Below are 26260 nucleotides of genomic sequence, written 5' to 3'. Positions count from 1 at the left end.
AGGTAGGCTAGGGCATAGTATTTTACAGATGAAGCAAGAAGACCCAGAAGGGAGATTTATGTGAGCCACAGAAGGAATAAATGGTAGAAAACTGACTTGTAGCCAAATATTCAACTCCCTGGTTGGTCAGTGCTATTTCTTCCACTCTCACTTGCTCCAGGACGTCTCACTGTCACCTTTGCAAGCACCGAGAGCTTGGTTGTGTAGCTCTTTTTCTTCACCTGTTTGTCTTTGCAGTGCAGAAAAGGTGCGGGGTGGGTGACTGCAGCTGTGCACGCATGTGTGCATGCATGTGTTTGCATATTCCCAACACTGGTAACATTTCTGTTTACAGCAGTTTGTCCAGCAAAGTGATCCATCAATTCACATCTCATGGGGAATTCACTGTGTTTGCTGAGTGCACAACTAGTGAGTGGCATGTGACGGCTCAGAAGCAAGTAACTATTTGAGACAAGATGAAGAGACTCAGGAAACCAAGATGGCAGCATAGGTAAACACCGGAGATTGCTGCCTCGCACAACCACTTCAAAAATACAACTAAAAGATGGAACGGACATCACCCAGAACCACAGGAAGGCTGGCTGAGGGGAAATTCTACAACTAGAAGGAAAGAGAAAAGCATACCGAGACTCAGAGGAGGCGCAGTGCAGAATTAAAATACAAAGGTGCGGAGGTGCGTGCGGAGTGGGCTGGCAGCTGAGGGCGCGGTTGTCTGTTTCAGTCAGGAGGGAGTCTCAGGCTCTGAGCTCCAGTTCTAGGCGAGTCTCTGGGGACCCAGACTCAAACGGAAGAAGCTGGACTGTCTGGCATCGGTCAGAACTCGAGGGCAGCTTTCTCTCCGAGGTTTGCAGCGGTTGCTGGGACACTGAGAGGCAGAGCCTCTGGGGACGGGACTGAGAGCAGCCATAACTGCTCCCTCCGCCTGCCTGGTTGATCCCCTGGGACCCGCCCTGCCCAAGCCTTGCACAGAGGCATCTGCGGGATAGCCTCAGGCAAAGGCTAGATTAGCACCTCCCTAGGGGACAGAAGTTCTCCCACTGCAGACACAGCTGATTCTCACAGCCAGTTGGCCTAGAGGTCAAATCCCCCCCAGTGTTACCTACAACAATCAAGACTTAACTACAACAAGACTGTGCACAAAGACCACAAGGGGGTGCACCAAGAAAGCATAAAAAATGCAGAGAAAAAGAAACAGGACACAAATGACAGAAAGGGAGGATATAGAGCTCAAAACCACACTTTTAAGGTCTCTCAAGAACTGTCTAGAAGCCTCCGATAAACTCAGTAAGGCCCTCGAAAAGACTGGTGAGACCGCCGATAAATATAGTGAGATCCTCAAGAAATCTAATGAGACCATCGATGTTGTGATAAAGAACCAACTAGAAATTAAGCATACACTGACTGAAATAAAGAATATTATACAGACTCCCAACAGCAGACCAGAGGAGTGCAAGAATCAAGTCAAAGATTTGAAATGCGAAGAAGCAAAAAACACCCAACCGGAAAAGCAAAATGAAAAAAGAATCCAAAAATACGAAGATAGTGTAAGGAGCCTCTGGGACAGCTTCAAGCGTACCAACATCAGAATTATAGGGGTGCCAGAAGATGAGAGAGAGCAAGATATTGAAAACCTATTTGAAGAAATAATGACAGAAAACTTCCCCTACCTGGTGAAAGAAATAGACTTACAAGTCCAGGAAGCACAGAGAACCCCAAACAAAAGGAATCCAAAGAGGACCACACCAAGACACATCATAATTAAAATGCCAAGAGCAAAAGACAAAGAGAGAATCTTAAAAACAGCAAGAGAAAGAAACTCAGTTGCCTACAAGGGAATACCCATACGACTGTCAGCTGATTTCTCAACAGAAACTTTGCAGGCCAGAAGGGAGTGGCAAGAAATATTCAAAGTGATGAATGCCAAGAACCTACAACCAAGATTACTTTATCCAGCAAAGCTATCATTCAGAATTGAAGGTCAGATAAAGAGCTTCACAGATAAGGAAAAGCTAAAGGAGTTCATCACCACCAAACCAGTATTATATGAAATGATGAAAGGTATCCTTTAAGAAGAGGAAGAAGAAGAAAAAGGTAAAGATATAAATTTTGAAGAACAAATATGCATCTATCAACACGTGAATCTAAGAATCAAGTGAATAAATAATCTGATGAACAGAATGAACTGGTGATTATAATAGAATCAGGGACATAGAAAGGGAATGGACTATTTTTTGGGGGGAAAGGGGTGTGGGAGTTGCGAGACTGGACAAATATCGTGCACCTATGGATGAGGACAGTGGGTGGGGAGTGAGGGTGGAGGGTGGGGTGGGAACTGGGTGGAGGGGAGCTATGGGGGGGGGGGAGAGGAACAAATGTAATAATCTAAACAATAAAGATTTAATTTTAAAAAATAAAAAATTTAAAAAAAATTAAAAAAAAATAGATGAAGAGACTCAGTGTGACTGGGTGCTCTGGCCTGTCCAAATTAGGAGCCAGCCCTCTCTGCCGGGTTGTCTTCGGGGACCCTATGTGGATTCAGGTGGAGCTCAATGGAGGTGAGTCTGCAGAAATGGTCAAGGTCAAGGTCAAGGCAACCTTGATATCCCCCAAATTTATCCATCCAACTCCCAGGCTTTAATAAATACTAACAGCAATCGCTTATCAGTTATTTAATTATTCATTTGTTTAGCACCTCATGTGTGCCAAGAACTGATCTAAGTATTTTACATATACTGGCCCACCCAGTATACTATTATTATCTCCATTTTACAGATGAAGAAATGGAGGAAAGGTTCAGAATCAAAGGTTTAAAGTCTCAGGCTATTAAGCTAGTGAGAGCTTCCAGCTTTCCAAAGGTTCTTCTTTGTATGCCCATAGTCCTATCTCAAGAATTTAACTTATAAGACACTCCTTGCTGGGGGTATTTAAATGGGACTGGGAGTGCTACCAACTGGGTCCGAGCCCATCTCAATGCAGCTGGCATTGACCAATTTGGTCCAATTATGTTGTCCCAAGTAAGGGCTCATATTCGGCTGCACACACTGCTACAGCCATAGCAGCTGTTATGACTGGTGTCCATTCTCATTGGTCACAGTTTCTTTTCTGATTGGTCACAAAGGCCATTCTAATCATGTCCATTCTGATTAGTCAAAGTGTCCATTCTGATTGGTCATAGCAACGTTTCTCATTGGTCACAATGTCCATTCTGACTGGTCACAGCACCCATTCTGATTGGTCACAGTGATCGTTGTGATTGGTAACAGCATCTAATCTATTCTGATTGGTCACAGTACCCATTCTGATTGGTCACAGTATCTATTCTGCTTTATCAGAATACCCATTCAAATTGGTTCGTACCCATGCAGTTTCAGTGTTAAATATTTTGAATACCACCCCTTCTCTCAGTAGAGACCTTCCCAACTAAAATCCATCCTCACCCAAGCCAGCATCTTTCCTCAAGGCACAGGTCCAATTTGAGATCTAGATAGAGGCCTGTAGAAGTGAAAGCATGACCTCACGTGACCTCACACTACCTGAAACCTCATTCAGAACAGTGACTTACAGGAACTCTAACCAGGCTTTACATACAGTACTTGGGACTCCTGTCTGTGTGGTGTGTTTGTTGGCTGAAGATGGTGGCTGTGTGTAACTGGAGAAGCTTAAAATAATCCTTTATGTATTTATTCATTCTACAAATATAATTGAGAGCATACTCTTTGCCAGGTACGGGAAAGACAGCAGTAAACCTGAAATCAGGATTCCTGTTCTCGGGGGCTTACATCATCATCATCGTCATCATCATCATCATCATCATCATCACTCAAACAAGAAACACACTAGCCTAATTACTTTCAGAAAGAATCCTAATTTGTTGGTTGATATCATATTTTAAGAGTCAACCACAATATTTAGCATTCAGTAAGGACAACCAGCCCCAACCTGTAAGGGAGCACCATCGCGATGTCAACAGGCTGAGTTCTCCTGTGGACAGGGTTTCTGGCAGTTAGCTGTGGGAGCAGAAGGAAATGCTTCACCTGCTCCTGCCTGAAACAAGACTTGAGGTTAATCCTCATGCATATACATCAGCTATACCCTTAGCCTTCCCTTTTTAGCCTTCCTCCCTACAAAAATATGGCAACAAGTAATCTAATACTTTTATTACAAACTTTTAAGCTTTTAGGTAACACATTCATAGTATAAATAAATTAGAATATACAAATGAGCAGAGAGGACCCAAAACTCATGAATCCAATACTCAGAGATAATCACTGTTAATATTCAGGGGCAAGTATATCCTTACTTATGTCTTTATAGCTATATCCATATCCATGTTGATTCCCAGAATCTCACTTCAGAGCTTGAGTTTGAATTATCTCAGTATAATCAACTACATAGTTGTTATCACATTCCTAAATGTTTCTTGCCCCACCTAGAAATGGAGGTGACTTACACTGTGCTATCAGATAACACAACCCTGACTGAATCCATCACACACCGCCCTGCTCCCCTACAACCTCACCCTGGACAGAGCAGCCCAGCAGGGTGTGGGTCCAGGGATGCACCACCTGGAGACCCGAGCCACCAGCAACACCACCACCTCTGCACCCTCCACAAACATCACGGTCCACTTCATGAAGCCTCTGCCAGGGCCGCAGGCCTCCTGGCCTTCTGACCACTTGGAGCTTGGACAGGATCTACTGGTCAACATCTCAGTGGCTCATGGCATCCCAGAAGAGTTGACCTTTGAGGCAGCAGGACTCAATGCATCCTCCTCCCATGAGGAAGAGAGACTTGGGCGGCCATCTGGGATTTACCATGTGGCAGGTCCTCTTGAAGGTACTTGGGATTGGTAGCTCCCTTCCAAATCTCCCTCCTCTTCCCTTCCTAACTTAGAATCCAGGCTCCTGCCAGCCAGTTTCCAGGGTGTCCTGGACACAAGCATGGTTAAGAGCATCCAACCTGAGTCACAAAACAAGACAGAGACGGATATTATCTGTCCTCATGAGCGTATTGACAAGGGTTCTCAACTTTGGCACTTCAGACATTGGGGACTGGATCATTCTTGGTTGTGGAAGCTGTTCTGTGCATTATAGGATGTTCAGTAGCATCTCTGGCTTCTATTCCTTAGATGCCAGTAGCACCAGCCTCCCAAGTCTTGGCAACCAAAAACATCTCCAGACAAAGCCAACTGCCCCTTGAGGAACAAAATCACCCTCACTGAGAACCATTGGGGGAGAGCAAGAGTATTCCAATTTCTTTCATCAGTTCTAGAAAATAGTGTGTTTGGGAAACTGCAGCCCATGCCCTTAGGGGCAAGAGAGGTAAACACTGAAGCATGGGAAGAGAAGAGAGAAGGACAAGAGAAGAAGTGTCATAATTCTTACTGGAATAGAGACAGGGCAACTGACTGGCTGGCAGACAGACTGGCTGGCACCAGCCAGGGGAGGAGACCACGCATACATTTGCATTTAATATAAAAGAACAGGGTCCTTGAGGGCAGTCAGGTTAGCAGGCAGGAATGTGATGAGGGCCCAGAGTCTCCAGCTCACCCAGGACCCTGCCTACAGCATCCTCTGCCCTCAATCTCAGAGGTGTGCAAAATAGAGGGTAATATGCAGGTGTAGGCCTACCATGCTGTCAGTAAGGGAATTGGCAAAAGAGATGACAGAAAAGACAATAGATTCAAGAAGAAAAGCATAGGAACTTAGCCAGATAATAAAAGTCCAGTTTGGAACAGGAAGAAGCCAAAATGAAATGATGATGGAAACTATACATAATAAATAGACTATAATTCAAATGCAAATTAATTTTGTCTCCTATAAAAGTTACTCAGGGGATAATAGATGAATTTTAAGCATGCCCTGTGACTTTATGGCTTACTCTTAGATCAGGGGTGGGGAACACCCAGCCCGCTGGCCATATAAGGTCCACAAAATCATTTGGTCTGGCCCTGCCAAGGCATTAGGGGTGAGTTAATTAAATGTTTGACCAAAGATAGCAGGCTTATTTTGTTGTTGTTAATCCTCGTCTGAGGATATTTTTCCCTTGATTCTTAGAGATAGTGGAAGGGAGGGAGAGAAACAGAGAGAGAAAAACATCTATGTGAGAGAAACACATTGATTAGTTGCCTCCCGACTGGGGCTGGGGATCAAGCCTGGAACCTTGACTGGAATCAAACCTGGGACCCTTCAATTCATGAGCTGTCACTCTATCCAGTGAGCCAAACCAGCTGGGGCAGCAGGCTAATTTTTAAGTTGATAATTTTGTATGGCCCACAAATAATGTTATAAATATCCAATGCCAGTAAAAAAAGGTTCCCACCTCTGTCTTAGAAGGTAAGCAATCTTCTCCCCACAAGAAAAACAGACTTGGACGACTCCAGTGATGAAGGGGGCGAGGAGGAAGGCAAGGGAACAGGTAGGACAGGAAGGCTCTCACTTGGACAGGCTGGCCCAGTCCTGGCTGGCCTTGGTCTCAGGGCCCACCACATATTTGCAACTATCTCTGTAAGAGCTTCTCTGGGCTCTCAAGTCCCCGGGCTGCGCCCCTCTGCTCCAGGGCTGGGTGCCACCTCTCCTTCAGCTGGTCACATCCTCCCACATGCCTCTTTCTTTACTACCAAAGAGGTGTCTTTAGCTCACTGGTAAACATAATGGTTTGCTTTTGATCATTTCCCTATGACCTGAATGTTTGCTATGTTCCCTAAACCATTTCCAAAGACAGGCAGATTCCCCAAGATCTTCAGCATACCTTGTGACTTTGTCCTTTGGCAACTTTATCAATACCACCAAAGTCTGACACCTGTTCCGACTGTGTTCACAGCTCCTTCCAGTCTCCAAGAATTATCTGGAACAAATGCTGAGGAAAAGAATGTATTTTTAAAAACACTTAACCTCACAAGAAAAAGATGTCCAAGCACTCTGTTTTTTGGGGGTTTTTGTTTTTTTGGGTTTTCTTTGGTTCTGGTTTTTCAGAACACTAGGAATCACTGGTATTTCTTCTGCTTGAAGAGAGACCCAGATGGATTGAAATTAAACAAAGCATGCTATTTGTGTTATAAATCAATAGTAACATATCTAGGATATGTACATATCTTTTAGCCATCTTGGAAATTAAACATCACACGTCTAAAAAAATATTAATGGGTAAAAGAAAAAAATCACAAGGGAAATTTAAATATATTTTTGAGTGATAATGACAATACAACCTACCCAAATTTGTGGGATGCAACCAAGGCAGTGTTCAGAGGCATATTTATTTCTTTTAATATGTATATCAGAAAATAGGCTTGCTTCTTACAGGGCTTTGATATTTCATCTTCAGTTAACACTTTGAGATGAGATCTGCCTCTCTTTTCTCATTAGCTATTATAATTAAAGTACTACTGCTTGGTCCCAATTCCATGATAAAAGTGCATTCATGGGCAATGTGATGGTTTTTATAGCAAGACTAAGTCTTTGACTCCTTGCTGTTGACATTGCTCATGCATGCATTTATTCAATAACAAAGACTTACTTTGCATCTACAATGTTCAAGGCTTAGTATTAGGGACTGGAGATACAATGGTGAATAAAAAGACATGATCCTGCCTTCATGAACCTTACTGGGTGAGATTAACAAAAAAATTAGCATATAACTAGGAATTTTGATATGTTTAACTAGAACCAATAGGGTGCAATGAAAGCAACTAACAGAGGGTGATCTAGCAAATGTGATTAGACAAGGACTTTTTTTTTAATTCTTTATTGTTTAAAGTATTCCATATGTCTCATTTTCCCCCATTGACCTCTCCCTGGACGTTCCCACCCCAGATAAGGAGTCTTAAGAGGTGACATTTAAGGGGGAACCTACTAGAAAGTAGAATAAGAGCTTTCTGGGTGCATGGATTAGAGGGCTCTGAGGCCTGTGTGGAGGAGGGAGAGGATGTAGAAGATAACACAGAGATGGGCAGACGTCAGATCACATGGGGTCTAAGGTGCCAAGGCAACAGGTTTTGGGTTTTATTATCAGGCCATGGGAGACCACTGGGGTTGAATTCTGCTGTAGCCTCATGTTATTCCAGGTCAAGCCCTATGAGCATAAGCTGTTTAACAGCTCCTTCCAGAACTGACTCCAGGAACACACTGTATGCTGGCTGATCCCTCTTCCTAGAATCCACATGCTCTCCATTGTTGCCAGCTCACCTTCACTCCTCCTCACAACAGCTCTCTTTGGGGTCCAGTCCTCTGGGGAAGCTTGCCCTGATGCCAGCTGTCTGCTTTGTAGAGGCAACAGCTCGGTGCCCTCCTCTGCACTAGACACAAGAGGAAACGCATCACTAGTGTCTCTCATTTGATCCACAGCAATCCCGGGAATCAGATGTTATCAAACCCTCGGAGGGACAGAAGCTAAGAGGCTTAGATACTGGCCAGAGGTCTCAGGGCCAATGATTCAGCCTGAGATCTGGCTGCCCCAAGGCCTACATTCTTAACTTAATGCCCCCCTCTCATACATTCTCATAATCTCCTGGGCCCCCTCTTCTGCAGCAGTGAGCACTCTGTGTTTTAATCGTTTCCTTGTCTGTCTTCCCTACTAAATGGAAGGACAGAGGCCTGGCCTATATTCCTGTTTGTCTAGGCATCAAGCACAGGGCCTGGCTAGAGCAGGTTCTGATTATGCAGTTGAACACATGGTGGACCTTTAGCACTGAGCCCACATTCCAACTAAAGTTACTTACTCAGTGACCATCCCAAGGGGAACCAGGCAGATCAGACAAGGTCTGTCTCCATTCCACACCTTGGCACAATTGCTCTGAAGTAGAGAGTGGGATGCTAACTGTGGAGAAGTGTCTTGCAAACCAGCTGCTTTTTCTGCAGAGAGATAAAGGGGATGTGGAGGTATACGTGGAACCTGGTCTATGTGGATCCTTTCACGACAGTGACTCTGCACTGGCTGGATAGTGAAAAGGATTTACGCTTCCACTGGTCATGTGGTAGGTGGCGTTAGAGCTCTGGAGCTGTCCTATTTCACCACAAAGCGATGGATAGCGGTTAGCTTTGCTGTTCTTTTTCTTAACCTTCACACCGGCATACTCATGCCTGACATTTTGTGTACACTGTATATGCCAGAGGCTGCAAATTCCAATGGAAATAAGAGGTAACAGTGAAAAACCAAGGTGGGGTTGGTCCTAGAGGCACGCAACAAGGAGATGCATTTAACTGTAGAGAATTTAAGAACTATAACAAACCTGAAAGTCGGTCTGCTTTTGTATTATCACTACAAACAATGCCAGTGGCAAAATGCTCCTCCCTCTTTGGTGGGTCCTTCCTTTCACCTCCATGCCTTAGAACAGAGGTTCTCAACCTGTGGGTCGCGACCCCTTTGGCGGTCAAACGACCCTTTCACAGGGGTCGCCTAAGACCATCCTGCATATCAGATATTTACATTACGATTCATCACAGTAGCAACATTACAGTTATGAAGTAGCAACGAAAATAATTTTATGGTTGGGTCACAACATGAGGAACTGTATTTAAAGGGCCAGAAGGTTGAGAACCACTGCCTTAGAAGAAGAAAGTGATGAAGCATTTTCTGGCAAACCAAAATTGTAACAATAGTGCTTATTTTAAAGAAATGGCTGTCCTGGTCCTGGCTGGGTATCTCCCTTGGTTAGAGCACCATCCAATATGCTAGTTGCAGGTTTAATCCTGGTCAGGGCACATACAAGAATCAATCAGTGAATACATAAATGAGTGAAAAACAAATTGATGTGTTTTTTTTTCTCTCCCTCTCTTTCTTTCCTTCCCCCCCTTTCTCTAAAAATAAATAATTTTTAAAAGTTACAACAACAAAAAAAGAAATGGTTGTCCTCCTTTTCATAAGGATATATTCTAGCTACATACATATTTTTTAGAAAGAAAATGAATGCCATTCATACTGTACATATTTCATTTGCTACCCTTCTTAATTGAACAATATATCCTACATACTTCAATGTCACAGTACCTTTGACTCCATCTTGATATTCATAGTAGTTGCATAATGGACTGTCAATTGATGCATGATCATTTATCCACGATTGCCTTCTTTTTGGACATTTTGGCCATTTTCAAATTATTTGCCTTTACAAACACTGTAATGAACATCTTTATAGCTGAATCTTAATTTGCATCAGTGGTTACTTTCATAAATACATTTCTAGAAATGCAATAACTGGGTCAAAGTCATGAAATTTGAAGAGGTTTTTTTGGTTGGGGTTGTTAATCCTCACCTGAGGATATTTTTTCCATTGATTTTTAGAGAGAGTGGAAGGGAGGGGGAGAGTCAGAGAGAGAAAAACATCTATGTGAGAGAGACACATCGATTGGTTGCTTCCTAAGTTACATGCCCTTGGCCAGAATTGAACCTGTGACACTTCAGTCTGAGGGCCGAGGCTTTAACCACTGAGCAACTGGCTAGGGCTAAAATTTTAAGGCTTTTGACATAAATTATTAAGTGGTCAGAATGTCCTTTTGAGTATTAGTTCTTGTTATCTAAATTAATAAAGGATACCATGCAGAGTTTAGGTAATTGAGCTGATGACCTGACCCCTGGACATGTCTTCGGAATGACTATCATATTTGGGGCAGGGGATAAACATCAATAAACAAATTTGAAGGGCAAAGAATACAGAGATTTACTGAGCTGGTTTCATAAAGCAGAAAATGACATTGCAGCCTCCCAGATGGAGGGACAGCTCCCCAAGTCCCCAGTGCACCCCACAGTGGCATACAGCTGTGGACAATTACTTCCATGTGGAGTGAGAAATACACCAGTGACAAAAAGCTGCCCTGGACATTCTCCCAGGCGGGCACCTCTTATTATATGCCAGCCTGCTCACCAGCGCAAGTTACTGGCACAAAACAAGGCAACATATTCTGCAGGTTTGCTCAGAGTTTGGGTGAAGCACAGGTCATTTTCCCAGAAGTATCTTTCTGCAGTACCATTCCTGCAACCTGCAAGTGAAATTTTAAAAAATATATCAAAATCTCTATTTGAAGCTGATTTTCTTATCTATGACCCTTTTCTTCTAAAAACCCCAAACCAGAAGGTAGCCACATGTGTGAAGTTCAGAGTTCCTGGATGGACAGTGTTTGCCCATCTCTGTTTCTCAGGCCGTTGCTGGGCTCAGTGGAACGACTGTATTGAGAGGCAGCTGCTTTGCACAGACCAGAGGGAGCTGGTGGTCCCGCCGTCCTGCCTGCCACCACCCAATTCTGCAGTCACCCTGCACCTGGCCATCTGGAGAGGCCAGGAGCTGGAGAAGCAGGAGGAGCAGTGCCTTTATGTGTCCGCCCCCCTGAAACTCAAGCCTCTAGTCAGGTGGGGCTGAGAGAGCGAACTCCTGCAGTGATGAATTCATTCATCATTCAGGCACCATTTACTGAGAACCAACCTCATCTGGCATTGACTTAGAGCAGGGCTTACAGTGGTGGTCAAAACCAGACCCGGTCTCAGTTCTTATAGATCTCAGTTACTACCTTGTGGTCAGCAATGATTCGAAAATGAATGAAAGAAGAGAACATACTTCTATGACAACTTTCCTAACTTGGGGTCAGGGAAGGCTTCCCTCAGCAGAGATGAGAAATGTGAAGAGGAATTAAGTTGGCCAGGGAAAAAGGGACTGGGAAGGAAACACAGTGATAAAGGAGGGAGAACAGAACAACCTGGATGTGAAAGAGGCTGGTGTGGGAAAGAGAGGCAAGAAGAAACTGAAGAGTAGGCAGGGCCTTGCAGTCACATCAAAGACAGGATTTTGGTCTTTATCCTAAGAGTTTGGGAAAGCCATGCAAGAGTTTTAAGCAGGTTCAGGACATGATCACGTTTTGCTTCAAAATGCTCTGGTAGCAGGGTGGAGGAGGGCAAGAGAGAACTCAAGGAGATTGCTTAGGCTCTTGCAGGAATCTAGGTGAGAGCTCAAGATGGCTTGGTCTATCAGCCAGGTCCCTGCAGGAAGCAGATGGCTCACTCAGACCAGGAGTTGATGAGAGCTGGATGAGAGTCTATTTACAAATGTGGGCAGAAATGAGGGAACAACCTGGGGATGACAATGCAGAACTACACAGGGAAAAGCCATTATCCCTCTTACGAATGCAGAAGGGGGTGGGGGGTGGCGTTACTAGAAACCTCAAGGATCTGCAGCTTGCGAGAGGTGCCCCCCAACAGGAACTATGGTCTTGGCTGGAGGAACACAGCCTCTGCCAGCTGCAGCCTACCAGGGGAAGTTGTAAGTAAATAAATACCTCAGCCTCTGTCCTCTCACCCCCCAACACCAGCCAATGCTTCCTATTGGCTAAGCCCAACAGAAAGCCAGAGGGTGCAGGAGCCCAGGTGATACAGTCTACAGGGATCAGTCTTCTAGTACACAGAGCTCTGGAGTCGATGGACAGTGGGCTGCAGGGTAAACGGAGAATGTCTGGCACATTCGTCCTAGGATAGACATGAAGACAGGAGTAGGGAGATCTAAAGAGCTTCTTTCAAGTTATAACTGAAAGGACCTGGGAATGGATTGAACACACAGCAAGTGCCAAAGTAATTCCCACTGGCTCAAGGGAGGGGGTATTATAGAGAAAGCCCAGGATTCAAATTAAGACATGTTGGTTCACATTCCATCCCCCTACTTAGGAGGATGTCACTGAAACAACTCATATATAAGCTCCCCAATCTAGTTTGCTGGACTGTATATGGGGATTCTAATATGACACTCATAGGGTTGTGGATAAGCTAATAACAGCGGAAGTCATTTATAAACTGTGGCATGCATGCTATAAAATCAGAGCATTCATTTATTATTATTAGAATGAGGAAGAATCATGGACAATGCCTGCTCTAATCCCCTCACAAGGAAACTGAGGCTGAGAGTTCATGCAAGGTGTCAGGGAGAGAATTCAAGGCCAGCGTCCTATCTCAGCCTTACACACTTTCCATATCATTACCCTGGGCAGTGCATGAAATGGAAATTCAGTCAGGCACAGATCACTCCACCTTCACGGCCAAAGCTATTTCCCAGTTTTGGTTGGGGTGAGGGTTGCTTTTATTCCATCTTTCACTTGAAAAAAGGGACCTTTCTCACCTTCTCAAAGGACTGAGAACAACTGGACAAAAGACCAGGCAGGTAGGTGGCCATGACGTCTGAATGAGCTTCCTCACTCTGTTCTCTGTCTCCCTTTCAGCTGTGAGAAGAGCTGCGGGTCAGTGAATGCCAGCGAAGATGTTATGCTCAGTCAGGGTCTCCATGGGGAACGACTCCCCAGCAGCCATGTTCAGCTGGTATTTAGATGACACTCCACTAGAGAAGGTGAGGACACTGGCAACCACTCAAAAATGGAAAAGTTTCCCCACTTTGACTTTCATATGCCCAGGACTAAGCTGGGGTGGGTCAACTCCACCCAGAGCTGGTGGAGGGGGAGTAAAGGGGTAGGGCACATTCCCCAAAGGAAAACCAGGGCATTGGTCAGAGAAAGAATGGATGCCTGGGAGCAAAAACAACGGGGAAACACCACCGCAGATGCTGTTGGTGCCCCAGCCCTGTGGCCAGTAACTGTGAAGCTTATGTGTTCCAGAGCTCCCTGTGGGATCAGGCTGAGGCTGGACACCCCCTGAGACCACTTCTTTGCCTAGTTTCATTCTCCACCCTATTCTGCTTCCTTCCCTCCCCTACTGGTTTTCCCTAAGAGCCCTCCCTCGATAAACTATCTGCAGGTGAATCCTCATCTCAGGCTGTGCTTCTAGGGAACCTGACCTAGGACAATACCCTGACCAGGCTGGAGACTGCACATCCAGGCTGACCTCAGGAAGCACACAGTGCTGCTACTCATCCATCAGAATAAATCTGAAAGGCCTCCCAGGGTTAGAAACCAGGGCCCTGCTGAGGTCTAGTGGCCTGACTGTAAACTCAGGGGTTCTGGACTGTGCTCTCTTTCAGATCCAGCCCCTCCCAGCAGCCTGTAGACTCCGAGGATTTTGGCCAAGACCTTTAATCCTCCTCCAGAGCAACACATCCATGCTGCTGCTCAACAGCTCCCTGCTGCAGGCCTGGGGCCCGGCCAGCCGCATCCACGTCACAGGTGGGAAGGCCTCCCTCCGTCTCTTGTCATGGATTCGGTCTGTTGCAGAAAAGGAGCCAAGAAAAACCCAGAAGCCTGAAATATGGAACATCAGGCTCTGGTGTGAATCCCATCGACCATCAGTTTCTAGCTTGGAGGCTTTAAACAAGGGATTTAACCTCTCTGTGCCTCAGTTTCCACACATGTACTAAAATCACCTGCCTCCTAATTGTATGATGCACGGTACATGAGACAACTCCAGCGGTGCAAGCAGATCATCCTGGGGGTCGTGCAGCCTGCATGTCTTGCCAGGACAATTCAGCACTTTTTACTTAAAACAAGCCCAGTGCACAGGGCAATGTAGATTCTCAAAAAGATAAACACTGAGGGTGAGAATTTTTTTTCTGAATGGATTCCTTTGACTCAGTATTTCTCAAAGTGGTTCATAGACCACCCACACTGGGATAACCTGAGGTACTAATATAGAATGCACACCCCTGGGTTTACCCCAAACTTTCTGAATTAAGTCTAGGCCAAAGAATGAGTTTTAATTAAGATTCTCTTTATGCCCAGTTCTTCCAGGTGCATACTCTTTTTGAAAAAACTAGGAGATTATGCCAGGTGATGCGGGATGTTGGTGGAGCAGGTCAACTTGGGGGTAGCGGGGGTTACTATTCTCAATGCTGTGGGGCCTGGAAAGAGCATGGTCTCAGGTGGGATCAGCCTGTTTCCAGATCCTGGCTGTGGCCCTACCTCGCTGAATGACCTTGAGCAAGTCATTGCTCCCAGTATACTCCCTCCTCACCAAACTCTGAGGAAGCTCCATTTTTACAGCCCCATTTTATAGATGAGGAACTGACTCTCAACAGCTTAAGTCCAAGGTCACATGGCTAATAGATGGCAGAACTAGGATTCAAGCTTAGGTCTGTCTGAATCTGTTCTTCCATCTCTGCCCAATTTCTCAAAGTGAGATGCTGGGATGTCCTGCATCAGGGCATTTGTTAGATTTCCAGATTTCTGGGCCCATCCCAGAACCTCCAGGTCTGAGACTCAGGGTCCAGAGTGGGACTTGGGAATCTGCATGTTCAGCAAGTTTCCCAGATGATCCCAAAGCATGGTGGGGTTAGTGTGACCCACACAGCCCTAAGCACCCTTTGTCTTCACTTCCTAGCAATGACCAGGCATGTCTACGGGGAGGACACCTATGTTATCAGCTCTCCGCCTCCCCCTGAGGTGCCCACCTGCATCATTGCCCTGGAGGAGGGCACCATTCTAACAAGCTTCGCCATCTTCTGCAACACCTCCGCGGTCCTGGGCCCCCTGGAGTACTGCTTCTGTCTGGAATCAGGTACTGGCCAAGGCTAGGCTCCTCCCTCAGCACTCGGGCTCCTCCTTTCCCAGAACAGGGCCCGTCTCTCTCTGGAAGCTGCAAAGAATATGAGAGAGATTTGCAAGATGAAAACTCCCCTAAATACCCCATCCCCACTGCACAATACTCTGTCACCACAACCCAACCCAGGACAGCAGTAGGGCATCAGCAGGAGAGATGGGGTGAGCAGCCACACTGCATCTGTTCTCCAGTTTATGGATGGTTGACCCTTGGAGAGCTCATATGCATCTTTGTCTCCTCCCAGTGGGTTTTGGCATTTTGGGACCCTCCCATGAGCTCTGAAAATATTCTAGTTAGATTAAAACTTTCTTCCAAACCTGGACATCAGGAGTGTTGCTGGGGCACTCTCCAATATTCAGCACTGAACACTATAAAGATATAAATTGAGTGCCTTGACCAGGGAAAGGTGGACGTAAGCTATCCTGCGGGTGTGGTTTTCATGGGGTGTCCCTCTTCGGAGGCCAATGGCAGACAGGTAGGTGTCCCAACCCAGATGCAGACCTCACACCTACCATATGCCCAGCTCACACCAGCTTTTCTAGGTGGATCTTTCACCACATCTTGAAGATGAGGAAATTGAGGCGTGGAGCTGAAAAAATGGTTCCAGAGACCATAACTTCTGAGAGGCAGTATGGTGTAGCGGGCCAAGAGCAGGCTCTAGTCTAGAAGGAGACAGACTGACTTCAAATCCTGCCTCTGTTGCTTACACGCACCTCCCGCACAGAGTTAGTTGTCTAAAGATGAAAAGGGTTCATATAAGTCAAGTGTTAGAAGCTTTATAAGTGCTTACCCTTTGTTCCCTCAATTAATGGTGTCCCATCATGGTCTGCCTCACTCCTCCACCCTCTCTCAGTCCCTGCTGAAGGTCCCACACTAGCCTCGTGACAGTAACCAAAGGTGGCATATGGAGACAGGTCTCTCTCCTTTCTCTCTCCTCTCTCTTGTCTTTGTCCTCTCTCTCCCCTCCCTTTCCTCCTTCTTTCCCCTCTCTCCTTTCTACACACTCCTGCGTTCTTTTCCAGGCGGCCACAGTGCCTCAGATGCTCAAAGTTGTGGAGCCAGGACGCCCTCCTGCTGGGGAGACTGCCCACGGGCCTTCCAGCCACACTGGCCACCCCCTCCATTTTCATGTACACCAATAGGTAACCAACTGCACTGCAGGTCCCCAAGAAAGCCCGTCCCCTGACCTGGCTCATTCCACACCCACACCCCAAGGCCCTGCGGCAGGCAGAGCCCAGGAGACCAGCCTTGGAAGTGGGAGAAGTGACAGGACGTAGAAGTGGAAAGGGCTTCTCACTGAGAGATGGTCCTGGTGTTGGGTTGCCCTCTTGGATCCCAGAACAGTTTCCCAAAGCAGTATCCTGATCACACACAAGGTCAAAGGTTATAAAGATGGGGCTGGGAGCCCCTAACATCAGAAGTCAAGTGGATAGGGAAGATAAGCCTGGAGAAATGTCCACATCACAGCTCACTTATCCACTCAACAAAATATGTATTGACCACCAGAATGTTCCAGACACTGCTTTAGGCACTGGGGGTACAGCAGTAAATGAAGCTGGCTAAAGCCCTGTCCTCATGGAGCCTCCAACCCAATGCAGGGGTATTGGCAGCCTTTTATGCTGCTGCTACTGACACAAACATGCAGAACCATATAAGGGATTGAAACAGAGCAGCCTATTCTGATGGTAACGCAGGCCTCAGCTCTTCCTCTGACACAGGCTCTCTCCTCTCTCCCGGCACCTCTGCTCTTACCTTATGGCCAGAATTCAGCCCCGGAGCTGGCAAGACTCCTCTGTGCACATTGATGCTGCCAACTCTGCGACCTTCACCCTGCCTGCTGCCTCCTCCCTTGGCTTCATGCAAGACTGTCAGGAGCCCGTGGACATACGGGTAACAACAGTAATAACCTGCTTGGGAACCACCCTTTACAGTTTGCAAAGCACTTTCACAACATCTGCTCAGTTATGTTGCTTGATCACAGTCCTGTCAATTACTCAGTATTATGATGCCCATTTTACAGATGAGATTCAATGACTTGCCCAAGGCCACGAGCAAAGTGGGAGAGCTGGGATTCAGACCCAGGCCTTCTGACCTCCAAATCCAACTTTTTCCACTATGTTCTGGAATTTCTCCAGCAGCCTTGGTTCAATTAGTCATTGTAAATGGAGCTCTTTTAACTTCATTCCATAACTAGGAAATGGCAAACCAGGGCTCTTTTCCATTTCCAAATTAGTGTGTACCTGACTCTTTGCTCCTTGAGCCCCACTGAAAGCAAACAAACTTCTTTCTCTCAGAGACTTGTTAGCAAACCAGGGCTCTTTTCCATTTCCAAATTAGTGTGTACCTGACTCTTTGCTCCTTGAGCCCCACTGAAAGCAAACAAACTTCTTTCTCTCAGAGACTTGTTAGCTTTGCTAGAAGAAAGGCTCAGACTATTGTACAGCCTAGTAACTGCTCAGCTATAGCCAATCTGTTTGGGTTGCCTATGCCCACCCAGCTTTCTGAGTCTACAGCGCTGAAGGGTAGACACACACTAGGAAAAACAGCAGCAGCTAAAGAAAGGGACCCCATTTACCCCTAAGAGTGAGGGCCCCTTGTACATCCCATCTTAAGATACCTCATAATTTCCATAGGGACCTTGTCACCTTCCAGCCTTTGGGGTCCTGGGCCAACACTCCTTGTTCTTGGTTCCAGATGATGAGTTTCCCAAAAAACCCTTTCCCAGCCCAAAGTCACTCTGATGTCAGCGGAACTGTTGGGGGCCTCTCTCTGACCAGCTCTAGTGGACAGCTCATACCCATGAAGAATCTGTCGGAGAATATGGAGGTAGACATTCGGTGTGCTGTCAGAAGTCAGGTGGTACTTCTACCTTTTTCAACTTGGTTGGGACTAAAAGTTGGTTGGCTATGGAAAAAATATATTAAAGAGGATAATCATTAAAAGTGATCCTTACCCTGCCCGGCTGGTGTTGCTCAGTGGTTGAGCATTGACCCATGAACCAGGAGGTCACATGTTCTATTGATGACAAGAAATTGAGGCTCCTAGAGCTGCTATAGGGCAGACCTCTCTGCCTCTACAGCCTGTGCTCCTAACTTGATCCACACTTTCACCAATACTACCACTAGTTCACAGGGCACCTTCGTGCAAATTACAAAAAGTCTCTGCTCTTTCTGTGCAGCCGCAACCCTGAGCTGTGGTGCAGAGCTTCATGACCATGGCAAGCTGAATAAAGACCCCAAGATGTCCATGTTCTCATCCCTGAGCCTGTGAATATGTCACCTAACATAGTGAAAGGGACTTTTGCAGATGTGACTTAAGTTAAAGATCTTAAGATGATCCTGGATTATCTGGATGGGCCCAATGTTATCACAGGTCCTTATAAAAGGGAGGCAGAGGGGGAGATGACTACAGAAGAAGAAAAGGCAGTTTGATTACAGAAGCAAGAAGGCAGGTGATGGGAGGAAAGAGCTATGCGTCAAGGGGTGTAGGCAGCCTGCAGAAGTGGGAAAAGGCAAATAAGTGGATTCTCCCAGAGAGCCTCTGGAAGGAACCAGCCCTGCCAATGTTAGCGCTATGAAATGGATTTTGGACTTCTGGCCTCCAGAACTAGAAGATAACAAATTTGTGTCGTCTTAAGCCACCAAGTTTGTGGTCATTTGTTATAGCAGCTCTAGGAAACTAATCGAATGAGCAAAGCACAGAGTGGATTTCAGTTCCCCCAGTGCTCACCTTGCCCAGCAGCCCTGATGCTTACTGGCATTCCCACCCTGGCTCACCCCTGATTTGGTTGTTTCCGATGACAGACCCTGCTGCCTCGGTTTTCAGGACACAGTGAGCCAACTGTGTTGAATCTGACCAGTCCTGAAGCTCTGTGGGTGAATTTGGCTTCAGGGGTGAAGCTTTGGGGATCCAGCTGCACTGGAGACCTGACATCCCACTCACACTCAGCCTGGGCTATGGCTACCACCCCAACAAGACCAGCTACGACGCCAAAGCTCACCTTCCACTAGTGACTTCTCCAGGTAGTCACATCATCAGACCAGTTTCTCAAGCTGCTTCCTGGGAGTGTGAGCAGCTCAAAACTTGAGAGCATCAGAAGCCAAAGGGAAAAAAGAAAAAGAAAAAAAAACACACACTTGCTATATTAGGTGAGTACTTACTATATGCCCTGATAAGCACTCACAGAACTGACCTCATTGCAATCATCATAACCCTCAGGAATGGGAACTATTGAAATCTCCACTTTCCAGATAACAGCAGAGAGGTTAAGCAACTGGTCCAAAGTCACACATTCAAGAAGGACAGAGTCAGAATTTGAACCCTCATCTGTTTGACTTGGCAGCCATGCTCTGCACACTAACTGGGAGTGCCTCGTTTAAGCTCCTATCTCAGGAGGAGAGGGTACTGCTAGCACATTGGGGAGACCATCAGGGTCAGCTTTCCTGGCAAATTATCTCAGTCCCCCTTTTCTATGATGTTAGCCAAGTCTCCACAAAGCTTCAGGCTGACCTTAAGCCCCATTTCCTGCAGATGGGCTGTCCACATGGAAACTGAGCCCAGAGGTCCTGCACTTTGGAGAAGGTGTCTACTATCTGACTGTGATCCCCGAGTCTGACATGGAGCTGACCCCTGGCAGAGACCTCACAGTTGGCATCACCACCTTCCTTTTCCATTGTGTGTTTTGGGATGAGATGCAGGAAACTTGGGACAATTCTGGGTGCCAGGTAAGAGGAGGAAGTGAAGAAGACATAACAGCTTGGTGGGGTGTGTCCTGCTCCTTTAGGGTCCTGTTTTAGTGCCTCTGGTATACCACCAGCTCCTCCTTGGGGCCTTTGCATATGTGCCTAGGAATGTGTCCCCAATCCCCATTCAGTGAAGTTAACTCCTCCATCACATTCCACCTGAAATGTCACTTCCTCCAGGAAGTTCTCAATGCCCTGGTTAGCTCAGATTTCCTACTGTGAACACTCGGAGCACATAGGCCCGTCTCCTCCATGGACTAAGCAGAATAGTAGTTCACATCCACTCAGATCACTGAACAATGTCTGTACCCTCAGTGCACTGGGAGTCACATGAGACAGGAACAATGTGCTTTGCTCACTGTTAGGAACAAATGACCACTGAACACATGGACAAATGGCTGGGAAGCCCTGCTGACTCGGTTGCGAAGAGAGGCCAGAGTGTCATGTCCAAAAAGTCCTCTATGCCATGGTGCTGTGTTCCATGCTTTCTTGTGTTATCTCATCAAATCTTCACAATAACCCTCTAAGGTAGTTGGTATTCACATTCTACAGATGGTAAAACAAGGCTCAGGAAATTCAACAAAGGCTCAAGGTGACCTGGGATGAGTCACCCCGCCTCTTTGAGCTTTCCCATCTGGAAATGAACACAAAGATACTTGTAGTTGTAGCCCTGAATCTCTCACCTAGTAGGTAGAAGAGTTGGGACTCAAACTCAGGTCTGTCTGCCTCCAGAGAATAAGCTTTAGCGATATGAGGCACTGTTTCTCCGGAGCCCCGCCCAATCTCACTGAGCCCCTGGGATGGCATGTGGCTCTATTAACTGCAATTAAATCCCTGTCTTGGGTAAGTTCAGCTCTTCTCCCTAGGAGGCAAATGTGCTGGTAGCAGCTATTGGCTTTGATGCCATCAGAAGCCATCGCTGTGTTATCAGTATCCCCCTCCCCACTTCTATGCTACTGTACATGCTGTTCTCTTCCCTGGAATGCCCTTCTTACCTATAATACTTATTCACCCTTCAATCTCCCACTCCACTGCCACTTTCTTCAAGGAGCTTCTCAGATGCCTGGAGTCTCCCTCTGTTGGATTTCCACAGCACTTCATATCCTCCCCAAGAACAGCAGCCTCCATTTCTAGCTCAAATTTATCACACATCTGTCTCCACCTAGAGACCATAAATGCCTTATTTCATTTATTCTACAAATAGCTACCATGTGCCTGGCCCACTGGTGTGGATATAATGGTGAGAAAAACCAGTGAGCTTTCAGTTTAGCAGAGGACACAGACAAGAAACTAATGGCACATGCCATGTCAAATTACACCAGTTACAAGTAGTGTAAGAAGTCAGGTTGCAACAGAGTCACAGAAGGGGACTCAGAGCAAGCTCCTTCCAGGTCTGTTTCTGCTGCCATGTCAACTCCTGCCCTGGCTTCCAGCTGCCACACATGGGGAGCTCCCAGAGCACAGGAAGAGATGAGAGGACACTGAGATGTCCAAGGCACACACCTGCAGCACAGGCCTTTGTTCCTTATGAACAATACCCTGGTTGTGTTGTGACCTCCTAGAGTCCTTGCTCCCAGAGGCTGTTTGATCCCCATGTTGCTGGCACAGAGTGCCCACTACAGGCTGCCCTCAGATGCCCGAGGCTCAGAATGTGTAGGGGCTGGCAGCAAGGGCTCCACCACTAGACAGACTTGGGTCCAATCCCACTTCATCAATTCTAGCAAGGTGACCTGGGATGAGTCACCCCGCCTCTTTGAGCTTTCCCATTTGGAAATGAGCACAAAGATACTTGTAGTTGGAAGGCGGGAACTTAGATGAGATTAGGGGTATAAAGTACTTGGTGCGGTGTCTGGCACACAGTGAGTGCTCCAAAGATTAAAGAGATGGCTATGTTAGCCAATCTGAACATAGAGAAGACAACACTGTACATAAAATAGAAATCAAGGAGCCGAAACCGGTTTGGCTCAGTGGATAGAGCGTCGGCCTGCGGACTGAAAGGTCCCAGGTTCGATTCCGGTCAAGGGCATGTACCTGGGTTGCGGGCACATCCCCAGTAGGAGATGTGCAGGAGGCAGCTGATCGATGTTTCTCTCTCATCGATGTTTCTAACTCTCTATCTCTCTCCCTTCCTCTCTGTAAAAAATCAATAAAAATATATTTAAAAAAAAATAGAAATCAAGGAGACAATGAACATGGGATTCAGCATGGTGGTTGGGTGGGGAGAAGCATGAGAACAGGTTTGGAAAGGACCACTTCGCTAAAAGTAAGTTATTGGGAAGTTCATAGCTTTTGAGTTGTGGGTTCTTGTGTGCTTATTATGTTATTAAAAATATATACTTACTGCCCTAGCTGGTTTGGCTCAGAGGATAGAGCGTCCCCCTGCCGACTGAAGGGTCCCAGGTTTGATTCTGGTCAAGAGCACATGCCTGGGTTTCAGGTTCGATCCCCAGGTGGGGCGTGTAGGAGGCAGCCAACGAATGATTCTCTCTCATCGTTAATGTTTCTCTCTATCTCTCTCTCCCTTACTCTCTGAAATCAATACACACACACACACACACACACACACACATACATGAATGTGGATGTACAAAGGTCATATGTGAAAGTGTGTCACAGACCAAAAGTACCCAATATTGTGCACTTGATGCTCATTATAGATAGATGTAAATACAGACACAGATATATAGAGGTCATTGAGGACCATAAATAAGTAAATGCGATCATCAAGTTTGCATGGAAAACCACCAATGAATCCTCTAAATAGCTAAAGAAGGTTCCAAATCTATGGACTACAGACCTTATCACGGGGTAAAGGCAGAAATATTGCAAGGGGTCTGAGAGCCATACTAAAGGCGCAACTACTGTTGCAAGAGGATGCACAGATTAATTTCAAATTTTCAACGAAGTCCTCATGCTGGAAAAGGTTGAGAAAGCGGCTTTTCCTTCCTCTCCCCAGGAGTCTTATGAAAACCCAGAACAGCAAAGATCTTAGACATAAATCAGATCTGGTCTCAGGGCTCTCAGCACTGAGATGGTCTTGTTACTGGCACCTGTTTGGGTTTCTTCTCTGAAATTAGCCCCACCCCTTCCGGGTGTGCCAAGTGTTCCCACAAGACCCACAGCTGTATGCCAAATGCTCTGGCCAGAATTGGGAAACAGTGAGAAAAACAACAGAGCACACAAGGGACTAAGACCGATGTGAAATCCACCAATGAACAGTTGGTGCCATGCCTTTGCTGGGTGGCTCATTTAAGGGAAAAGGGGCATGTTTGGAATATGGCAGATTCTTCCTTACCAGGCATTGAGCAGAGTACTTTCTGCATGCCAGTGTTTTCTGCTTCCTCCTACCTTCACCTTGTGGTGGACCCTGAAATGAATAGGTGGTTCTGGGTTGTGGGGTTGAATTAAATCATCTTTGCCCACCAAATGGCCACGGGGGGAGAATTCAAACTGGCCGAGGGCTTTAGGGAAGGCCTGCTTCTAAGTGCAGGGTATACATTAAGAGCATAGCTAAGGTTTCTGCCCTTACCCATTCCTGTCTCCCTGTCCCCAACCTCATTGTCCCATACCACACGGGACAGCGTGCTAAACTCCATCCACATGCCCCGCCCACTCAAGCTGATGATCCTGAGGAATAGGTCAATGTGGGTCCTAGAAGCAGAGAATTCTGAGGCTCCAGGTCCCCAAGCCTCAGTTTAAAAGTGAAAGGGTAGGATAAGTCAAGTGAGGCACCGGGAGAACAAAATTTAGGGAGGACTCATTCTCAGGGTCATCCAAGGCCTTGCCCTAGTCCTAGCTGGGTGGTATGTGCTGTGGTGCAAGTGTCTCCTCAGCCCCAACGCCTCATCCTGTGTAGAGGGGCACAGCCCAGGGACAGCTAGAGTGGGACCCTTCTAAGGAGAAGCCCAGGACAAGGGCTCCAGGTGCCTACAGCTAAGGAGGGGGGTCAAGTTTAGGGAATAGTTTCCTGTGCTGAGACACCAGCTTAGAATGAAATATTTACCCTTCCCTTTTCCTTTGCTGTTCAGTGTAAGATGACCAACTTAAGATGTTCAGTTTGAAAAGCAGGAAAGTCCCCAGCAAACTGAGATGCATTGATCATCTTGGATGTCCTCTCAGCACCTAGCCCATTGCCTGGCCTAGATTTAGCATTTGACAAATATCTGTAAAATGAATGAGCATCAGGTGAGAGAATGGACTGGAATGATGCACACCAAAGTGTGATAATGGTTGTTTGTGGAGGGTGAGGGACAGAGGGGACTTTAGCTTGCCCTGCAATACTTATCTAAAAAAGGCAAAGCAGACTGACAAGGTGGACAGTTGCCCATTGATAGGGATGGATGCAAAGATGTTAGTTAAAGGTAAGATTCTCCTCATTTTAAAATTATTTTTTAATTAAATTTTTAAAAACCCAAACAGAATCCTGAAGCTGGTCTCCCAACAGGCTCTCCAGCCCCTCCCCAGGACAGTGTCCACTTCTCATCACTCTCCCTTGGGCTCGAGCCATTCTGGAATGTACTCGCATTGCCACCAGGGCCTCTTTGCAGTTGCAGGTGGGGCCACGAACCACTCCCTTCCAGACACACTGCCTCTGCAACCATCTTACCTTCTTTGGAAGCACATTCTTGGTGATGCCCAATGCTATTGATGTTTGCCATACCAGAGAGCTCTTTGCCACCTTTGAGGACAATCCTGTGGTTGTGACTACCGTGGATTGTCTCATCGTGGCCTATGCATTGGTGGTGATCTGGGCAAGGAAGAAGGATGCTCAAGATCAGGCCAAGGTGAGATTGTATGGTCCTGGGGAATGGGAGGGAGAAGCAGGTGTGAACCCTTGCAGGAGCTCCAGGGAATGGAGCCCAGATGGGAAGCCAAGAGGCTAGATGCAAATCTAGGCCATGGCCCCTGTAATCATCTCAGGCAAGCCAGTCCCCAGCCTCTTTATCTGTAAAAATGTTCTTTTTCATAAAATTATCACAAGGATTATGATACTGATCATTTATTGAGGATTTACTATATGCTAGGCATTACCCCATTTAATACTCACAATAGCCCTAAGAAGAAGGTACTGTCTTGAGGGTCCCCAAGACCACCCTCAGATTCAATGCTTTGCTAGTAGGACTCACAGAACCTCAGAAAAGCTGTTATACTCATGATTATGGTTTATCACAGTGAAAGGATACAGATTAAAACCAGTAAAGGGAAGGGTCCATGGGAGATCAGGCGAGAGCTTCCAGTTGCCCTCTCCCAATGGAATTGTACAGGACAATGATGTGTGACAATATGTGCAAAGTATTGCCATCAAGAAAAGCTCACCTAAACTTTGGTGTCTAGGGTTTAATTGGGGGTCAGTCATATAGGTATGGAGTGCGCACATGACTGACTTTCCTTACATAGTCTCCAACAGTCTGACCCTGCCCAGGGTCAAATTGATACAGCATGGCTAAAAGCCCGCACTATAAATCACATTGTTAGCACAGACTACCTGCTGTGGCCCATGGCCCCAGGTATTGAAAGACACACTTATAATACTGGATCTTCTGGGGAGTTATAGATTATCCTTCAGGATCTGGACAAAAGTCAGTCCTTTCTCTGAAATGTGCAGGGTTTGGACAACCCAAGCTTGCTGAGTTCACCCTTTACTGCACAATACCTCTATCATCTTACAGAGGAGGCAACCAAGGATCAGAGAGCACAATTAACTGGTCAAGAGCTACCCTCCCGGGAGGCAGAATTCAAACCTTGAACTCGGATAATAAATCAGGTCTGAGGATAGAAACAAGATCAAACAACAAATTGTGCAACAAATTACAACAAAGTTCTGATTATTTTTCCAATATATGCCCCATGCCTGACACATAGTGAGCCTCCAATAAATATCTGTGAGTGAGTGAGCACATAAATGAACACTAGTATGCAGGTGCAAAGCTCTGAAACATTTCCATTCTCTGCCCTCTCCCCACATAGCAACACCTCTTGGATGTTAAGATGATATGGCACTTAAGATAAATAGCTGCAGTATTTATACTGCTGTCTTTGATTCATTCAAAGGATTAAACATTAAT

At 46.3% G+C, this 26260-nt stretch overlaps 1 protein-coding gene across 1 annotated transcript in view; it reads left to right on the top strand.

Moving 5' to 3' along the window:
• Positions 1-26260, top strand: part of LOC308531424 (polycystin-1-like protein 2) — a gene marked incomplete at its 3' end in the record, with an annotated part of 73077 nt that overhangs the window by 19398 nt on the left and 27419 nt on the right. The window contains 18 exon segments of the mRNA XM_081108359.1: positions 347-437; positions 2444-2555; positions 4534-4836; positions 8797-8893; positions 8895-8971; positions 11133-11340; positions 13191-13242; positions 13244-13315; positions 13943-14084; positions 15235-15411; positions 15977-16082; positions 16476-16595; positions 17217-17343; positions 18148-18279; positions 19257-19344; positions 19347-19475; positions 19984-20177; positions 24749-24979. Of these exon segments, the coding sequence (XP_080964485.1) occupies positions 347-437; positions 2444-2555; positions 4534-4836; positions 8797-8893; positions 8895-8971; positions 11133-11340; positions 13191-13242; positions 13244-13315; positions 13943-14084; positions 15235-15411; positions 15977-16082; positions 16476-16595; positions 17217-17343; positions 18148-18279; positions 19257-19344; positions 19347-19475; positions 19984-20177; positions 24749-24979 (2458 nt within the window).

Source organism: Myotis nattereri (assembly GCF_964212035.1).
Source record: "Myotis nattereri genome assembly, chromosome: 15".
Classification (NCBI taxonomy): domain Eukaryota; kingdom Metazoa; phylum Chordata; class Mammalia; order Chiroptera; family Vespertilionidae; genus Myotis; species Myotis nattereri.
Note: the sequence above shows the minus strand (reverse complement) of the source record. Positions and strands in the feature narration are given on the sequence as shown.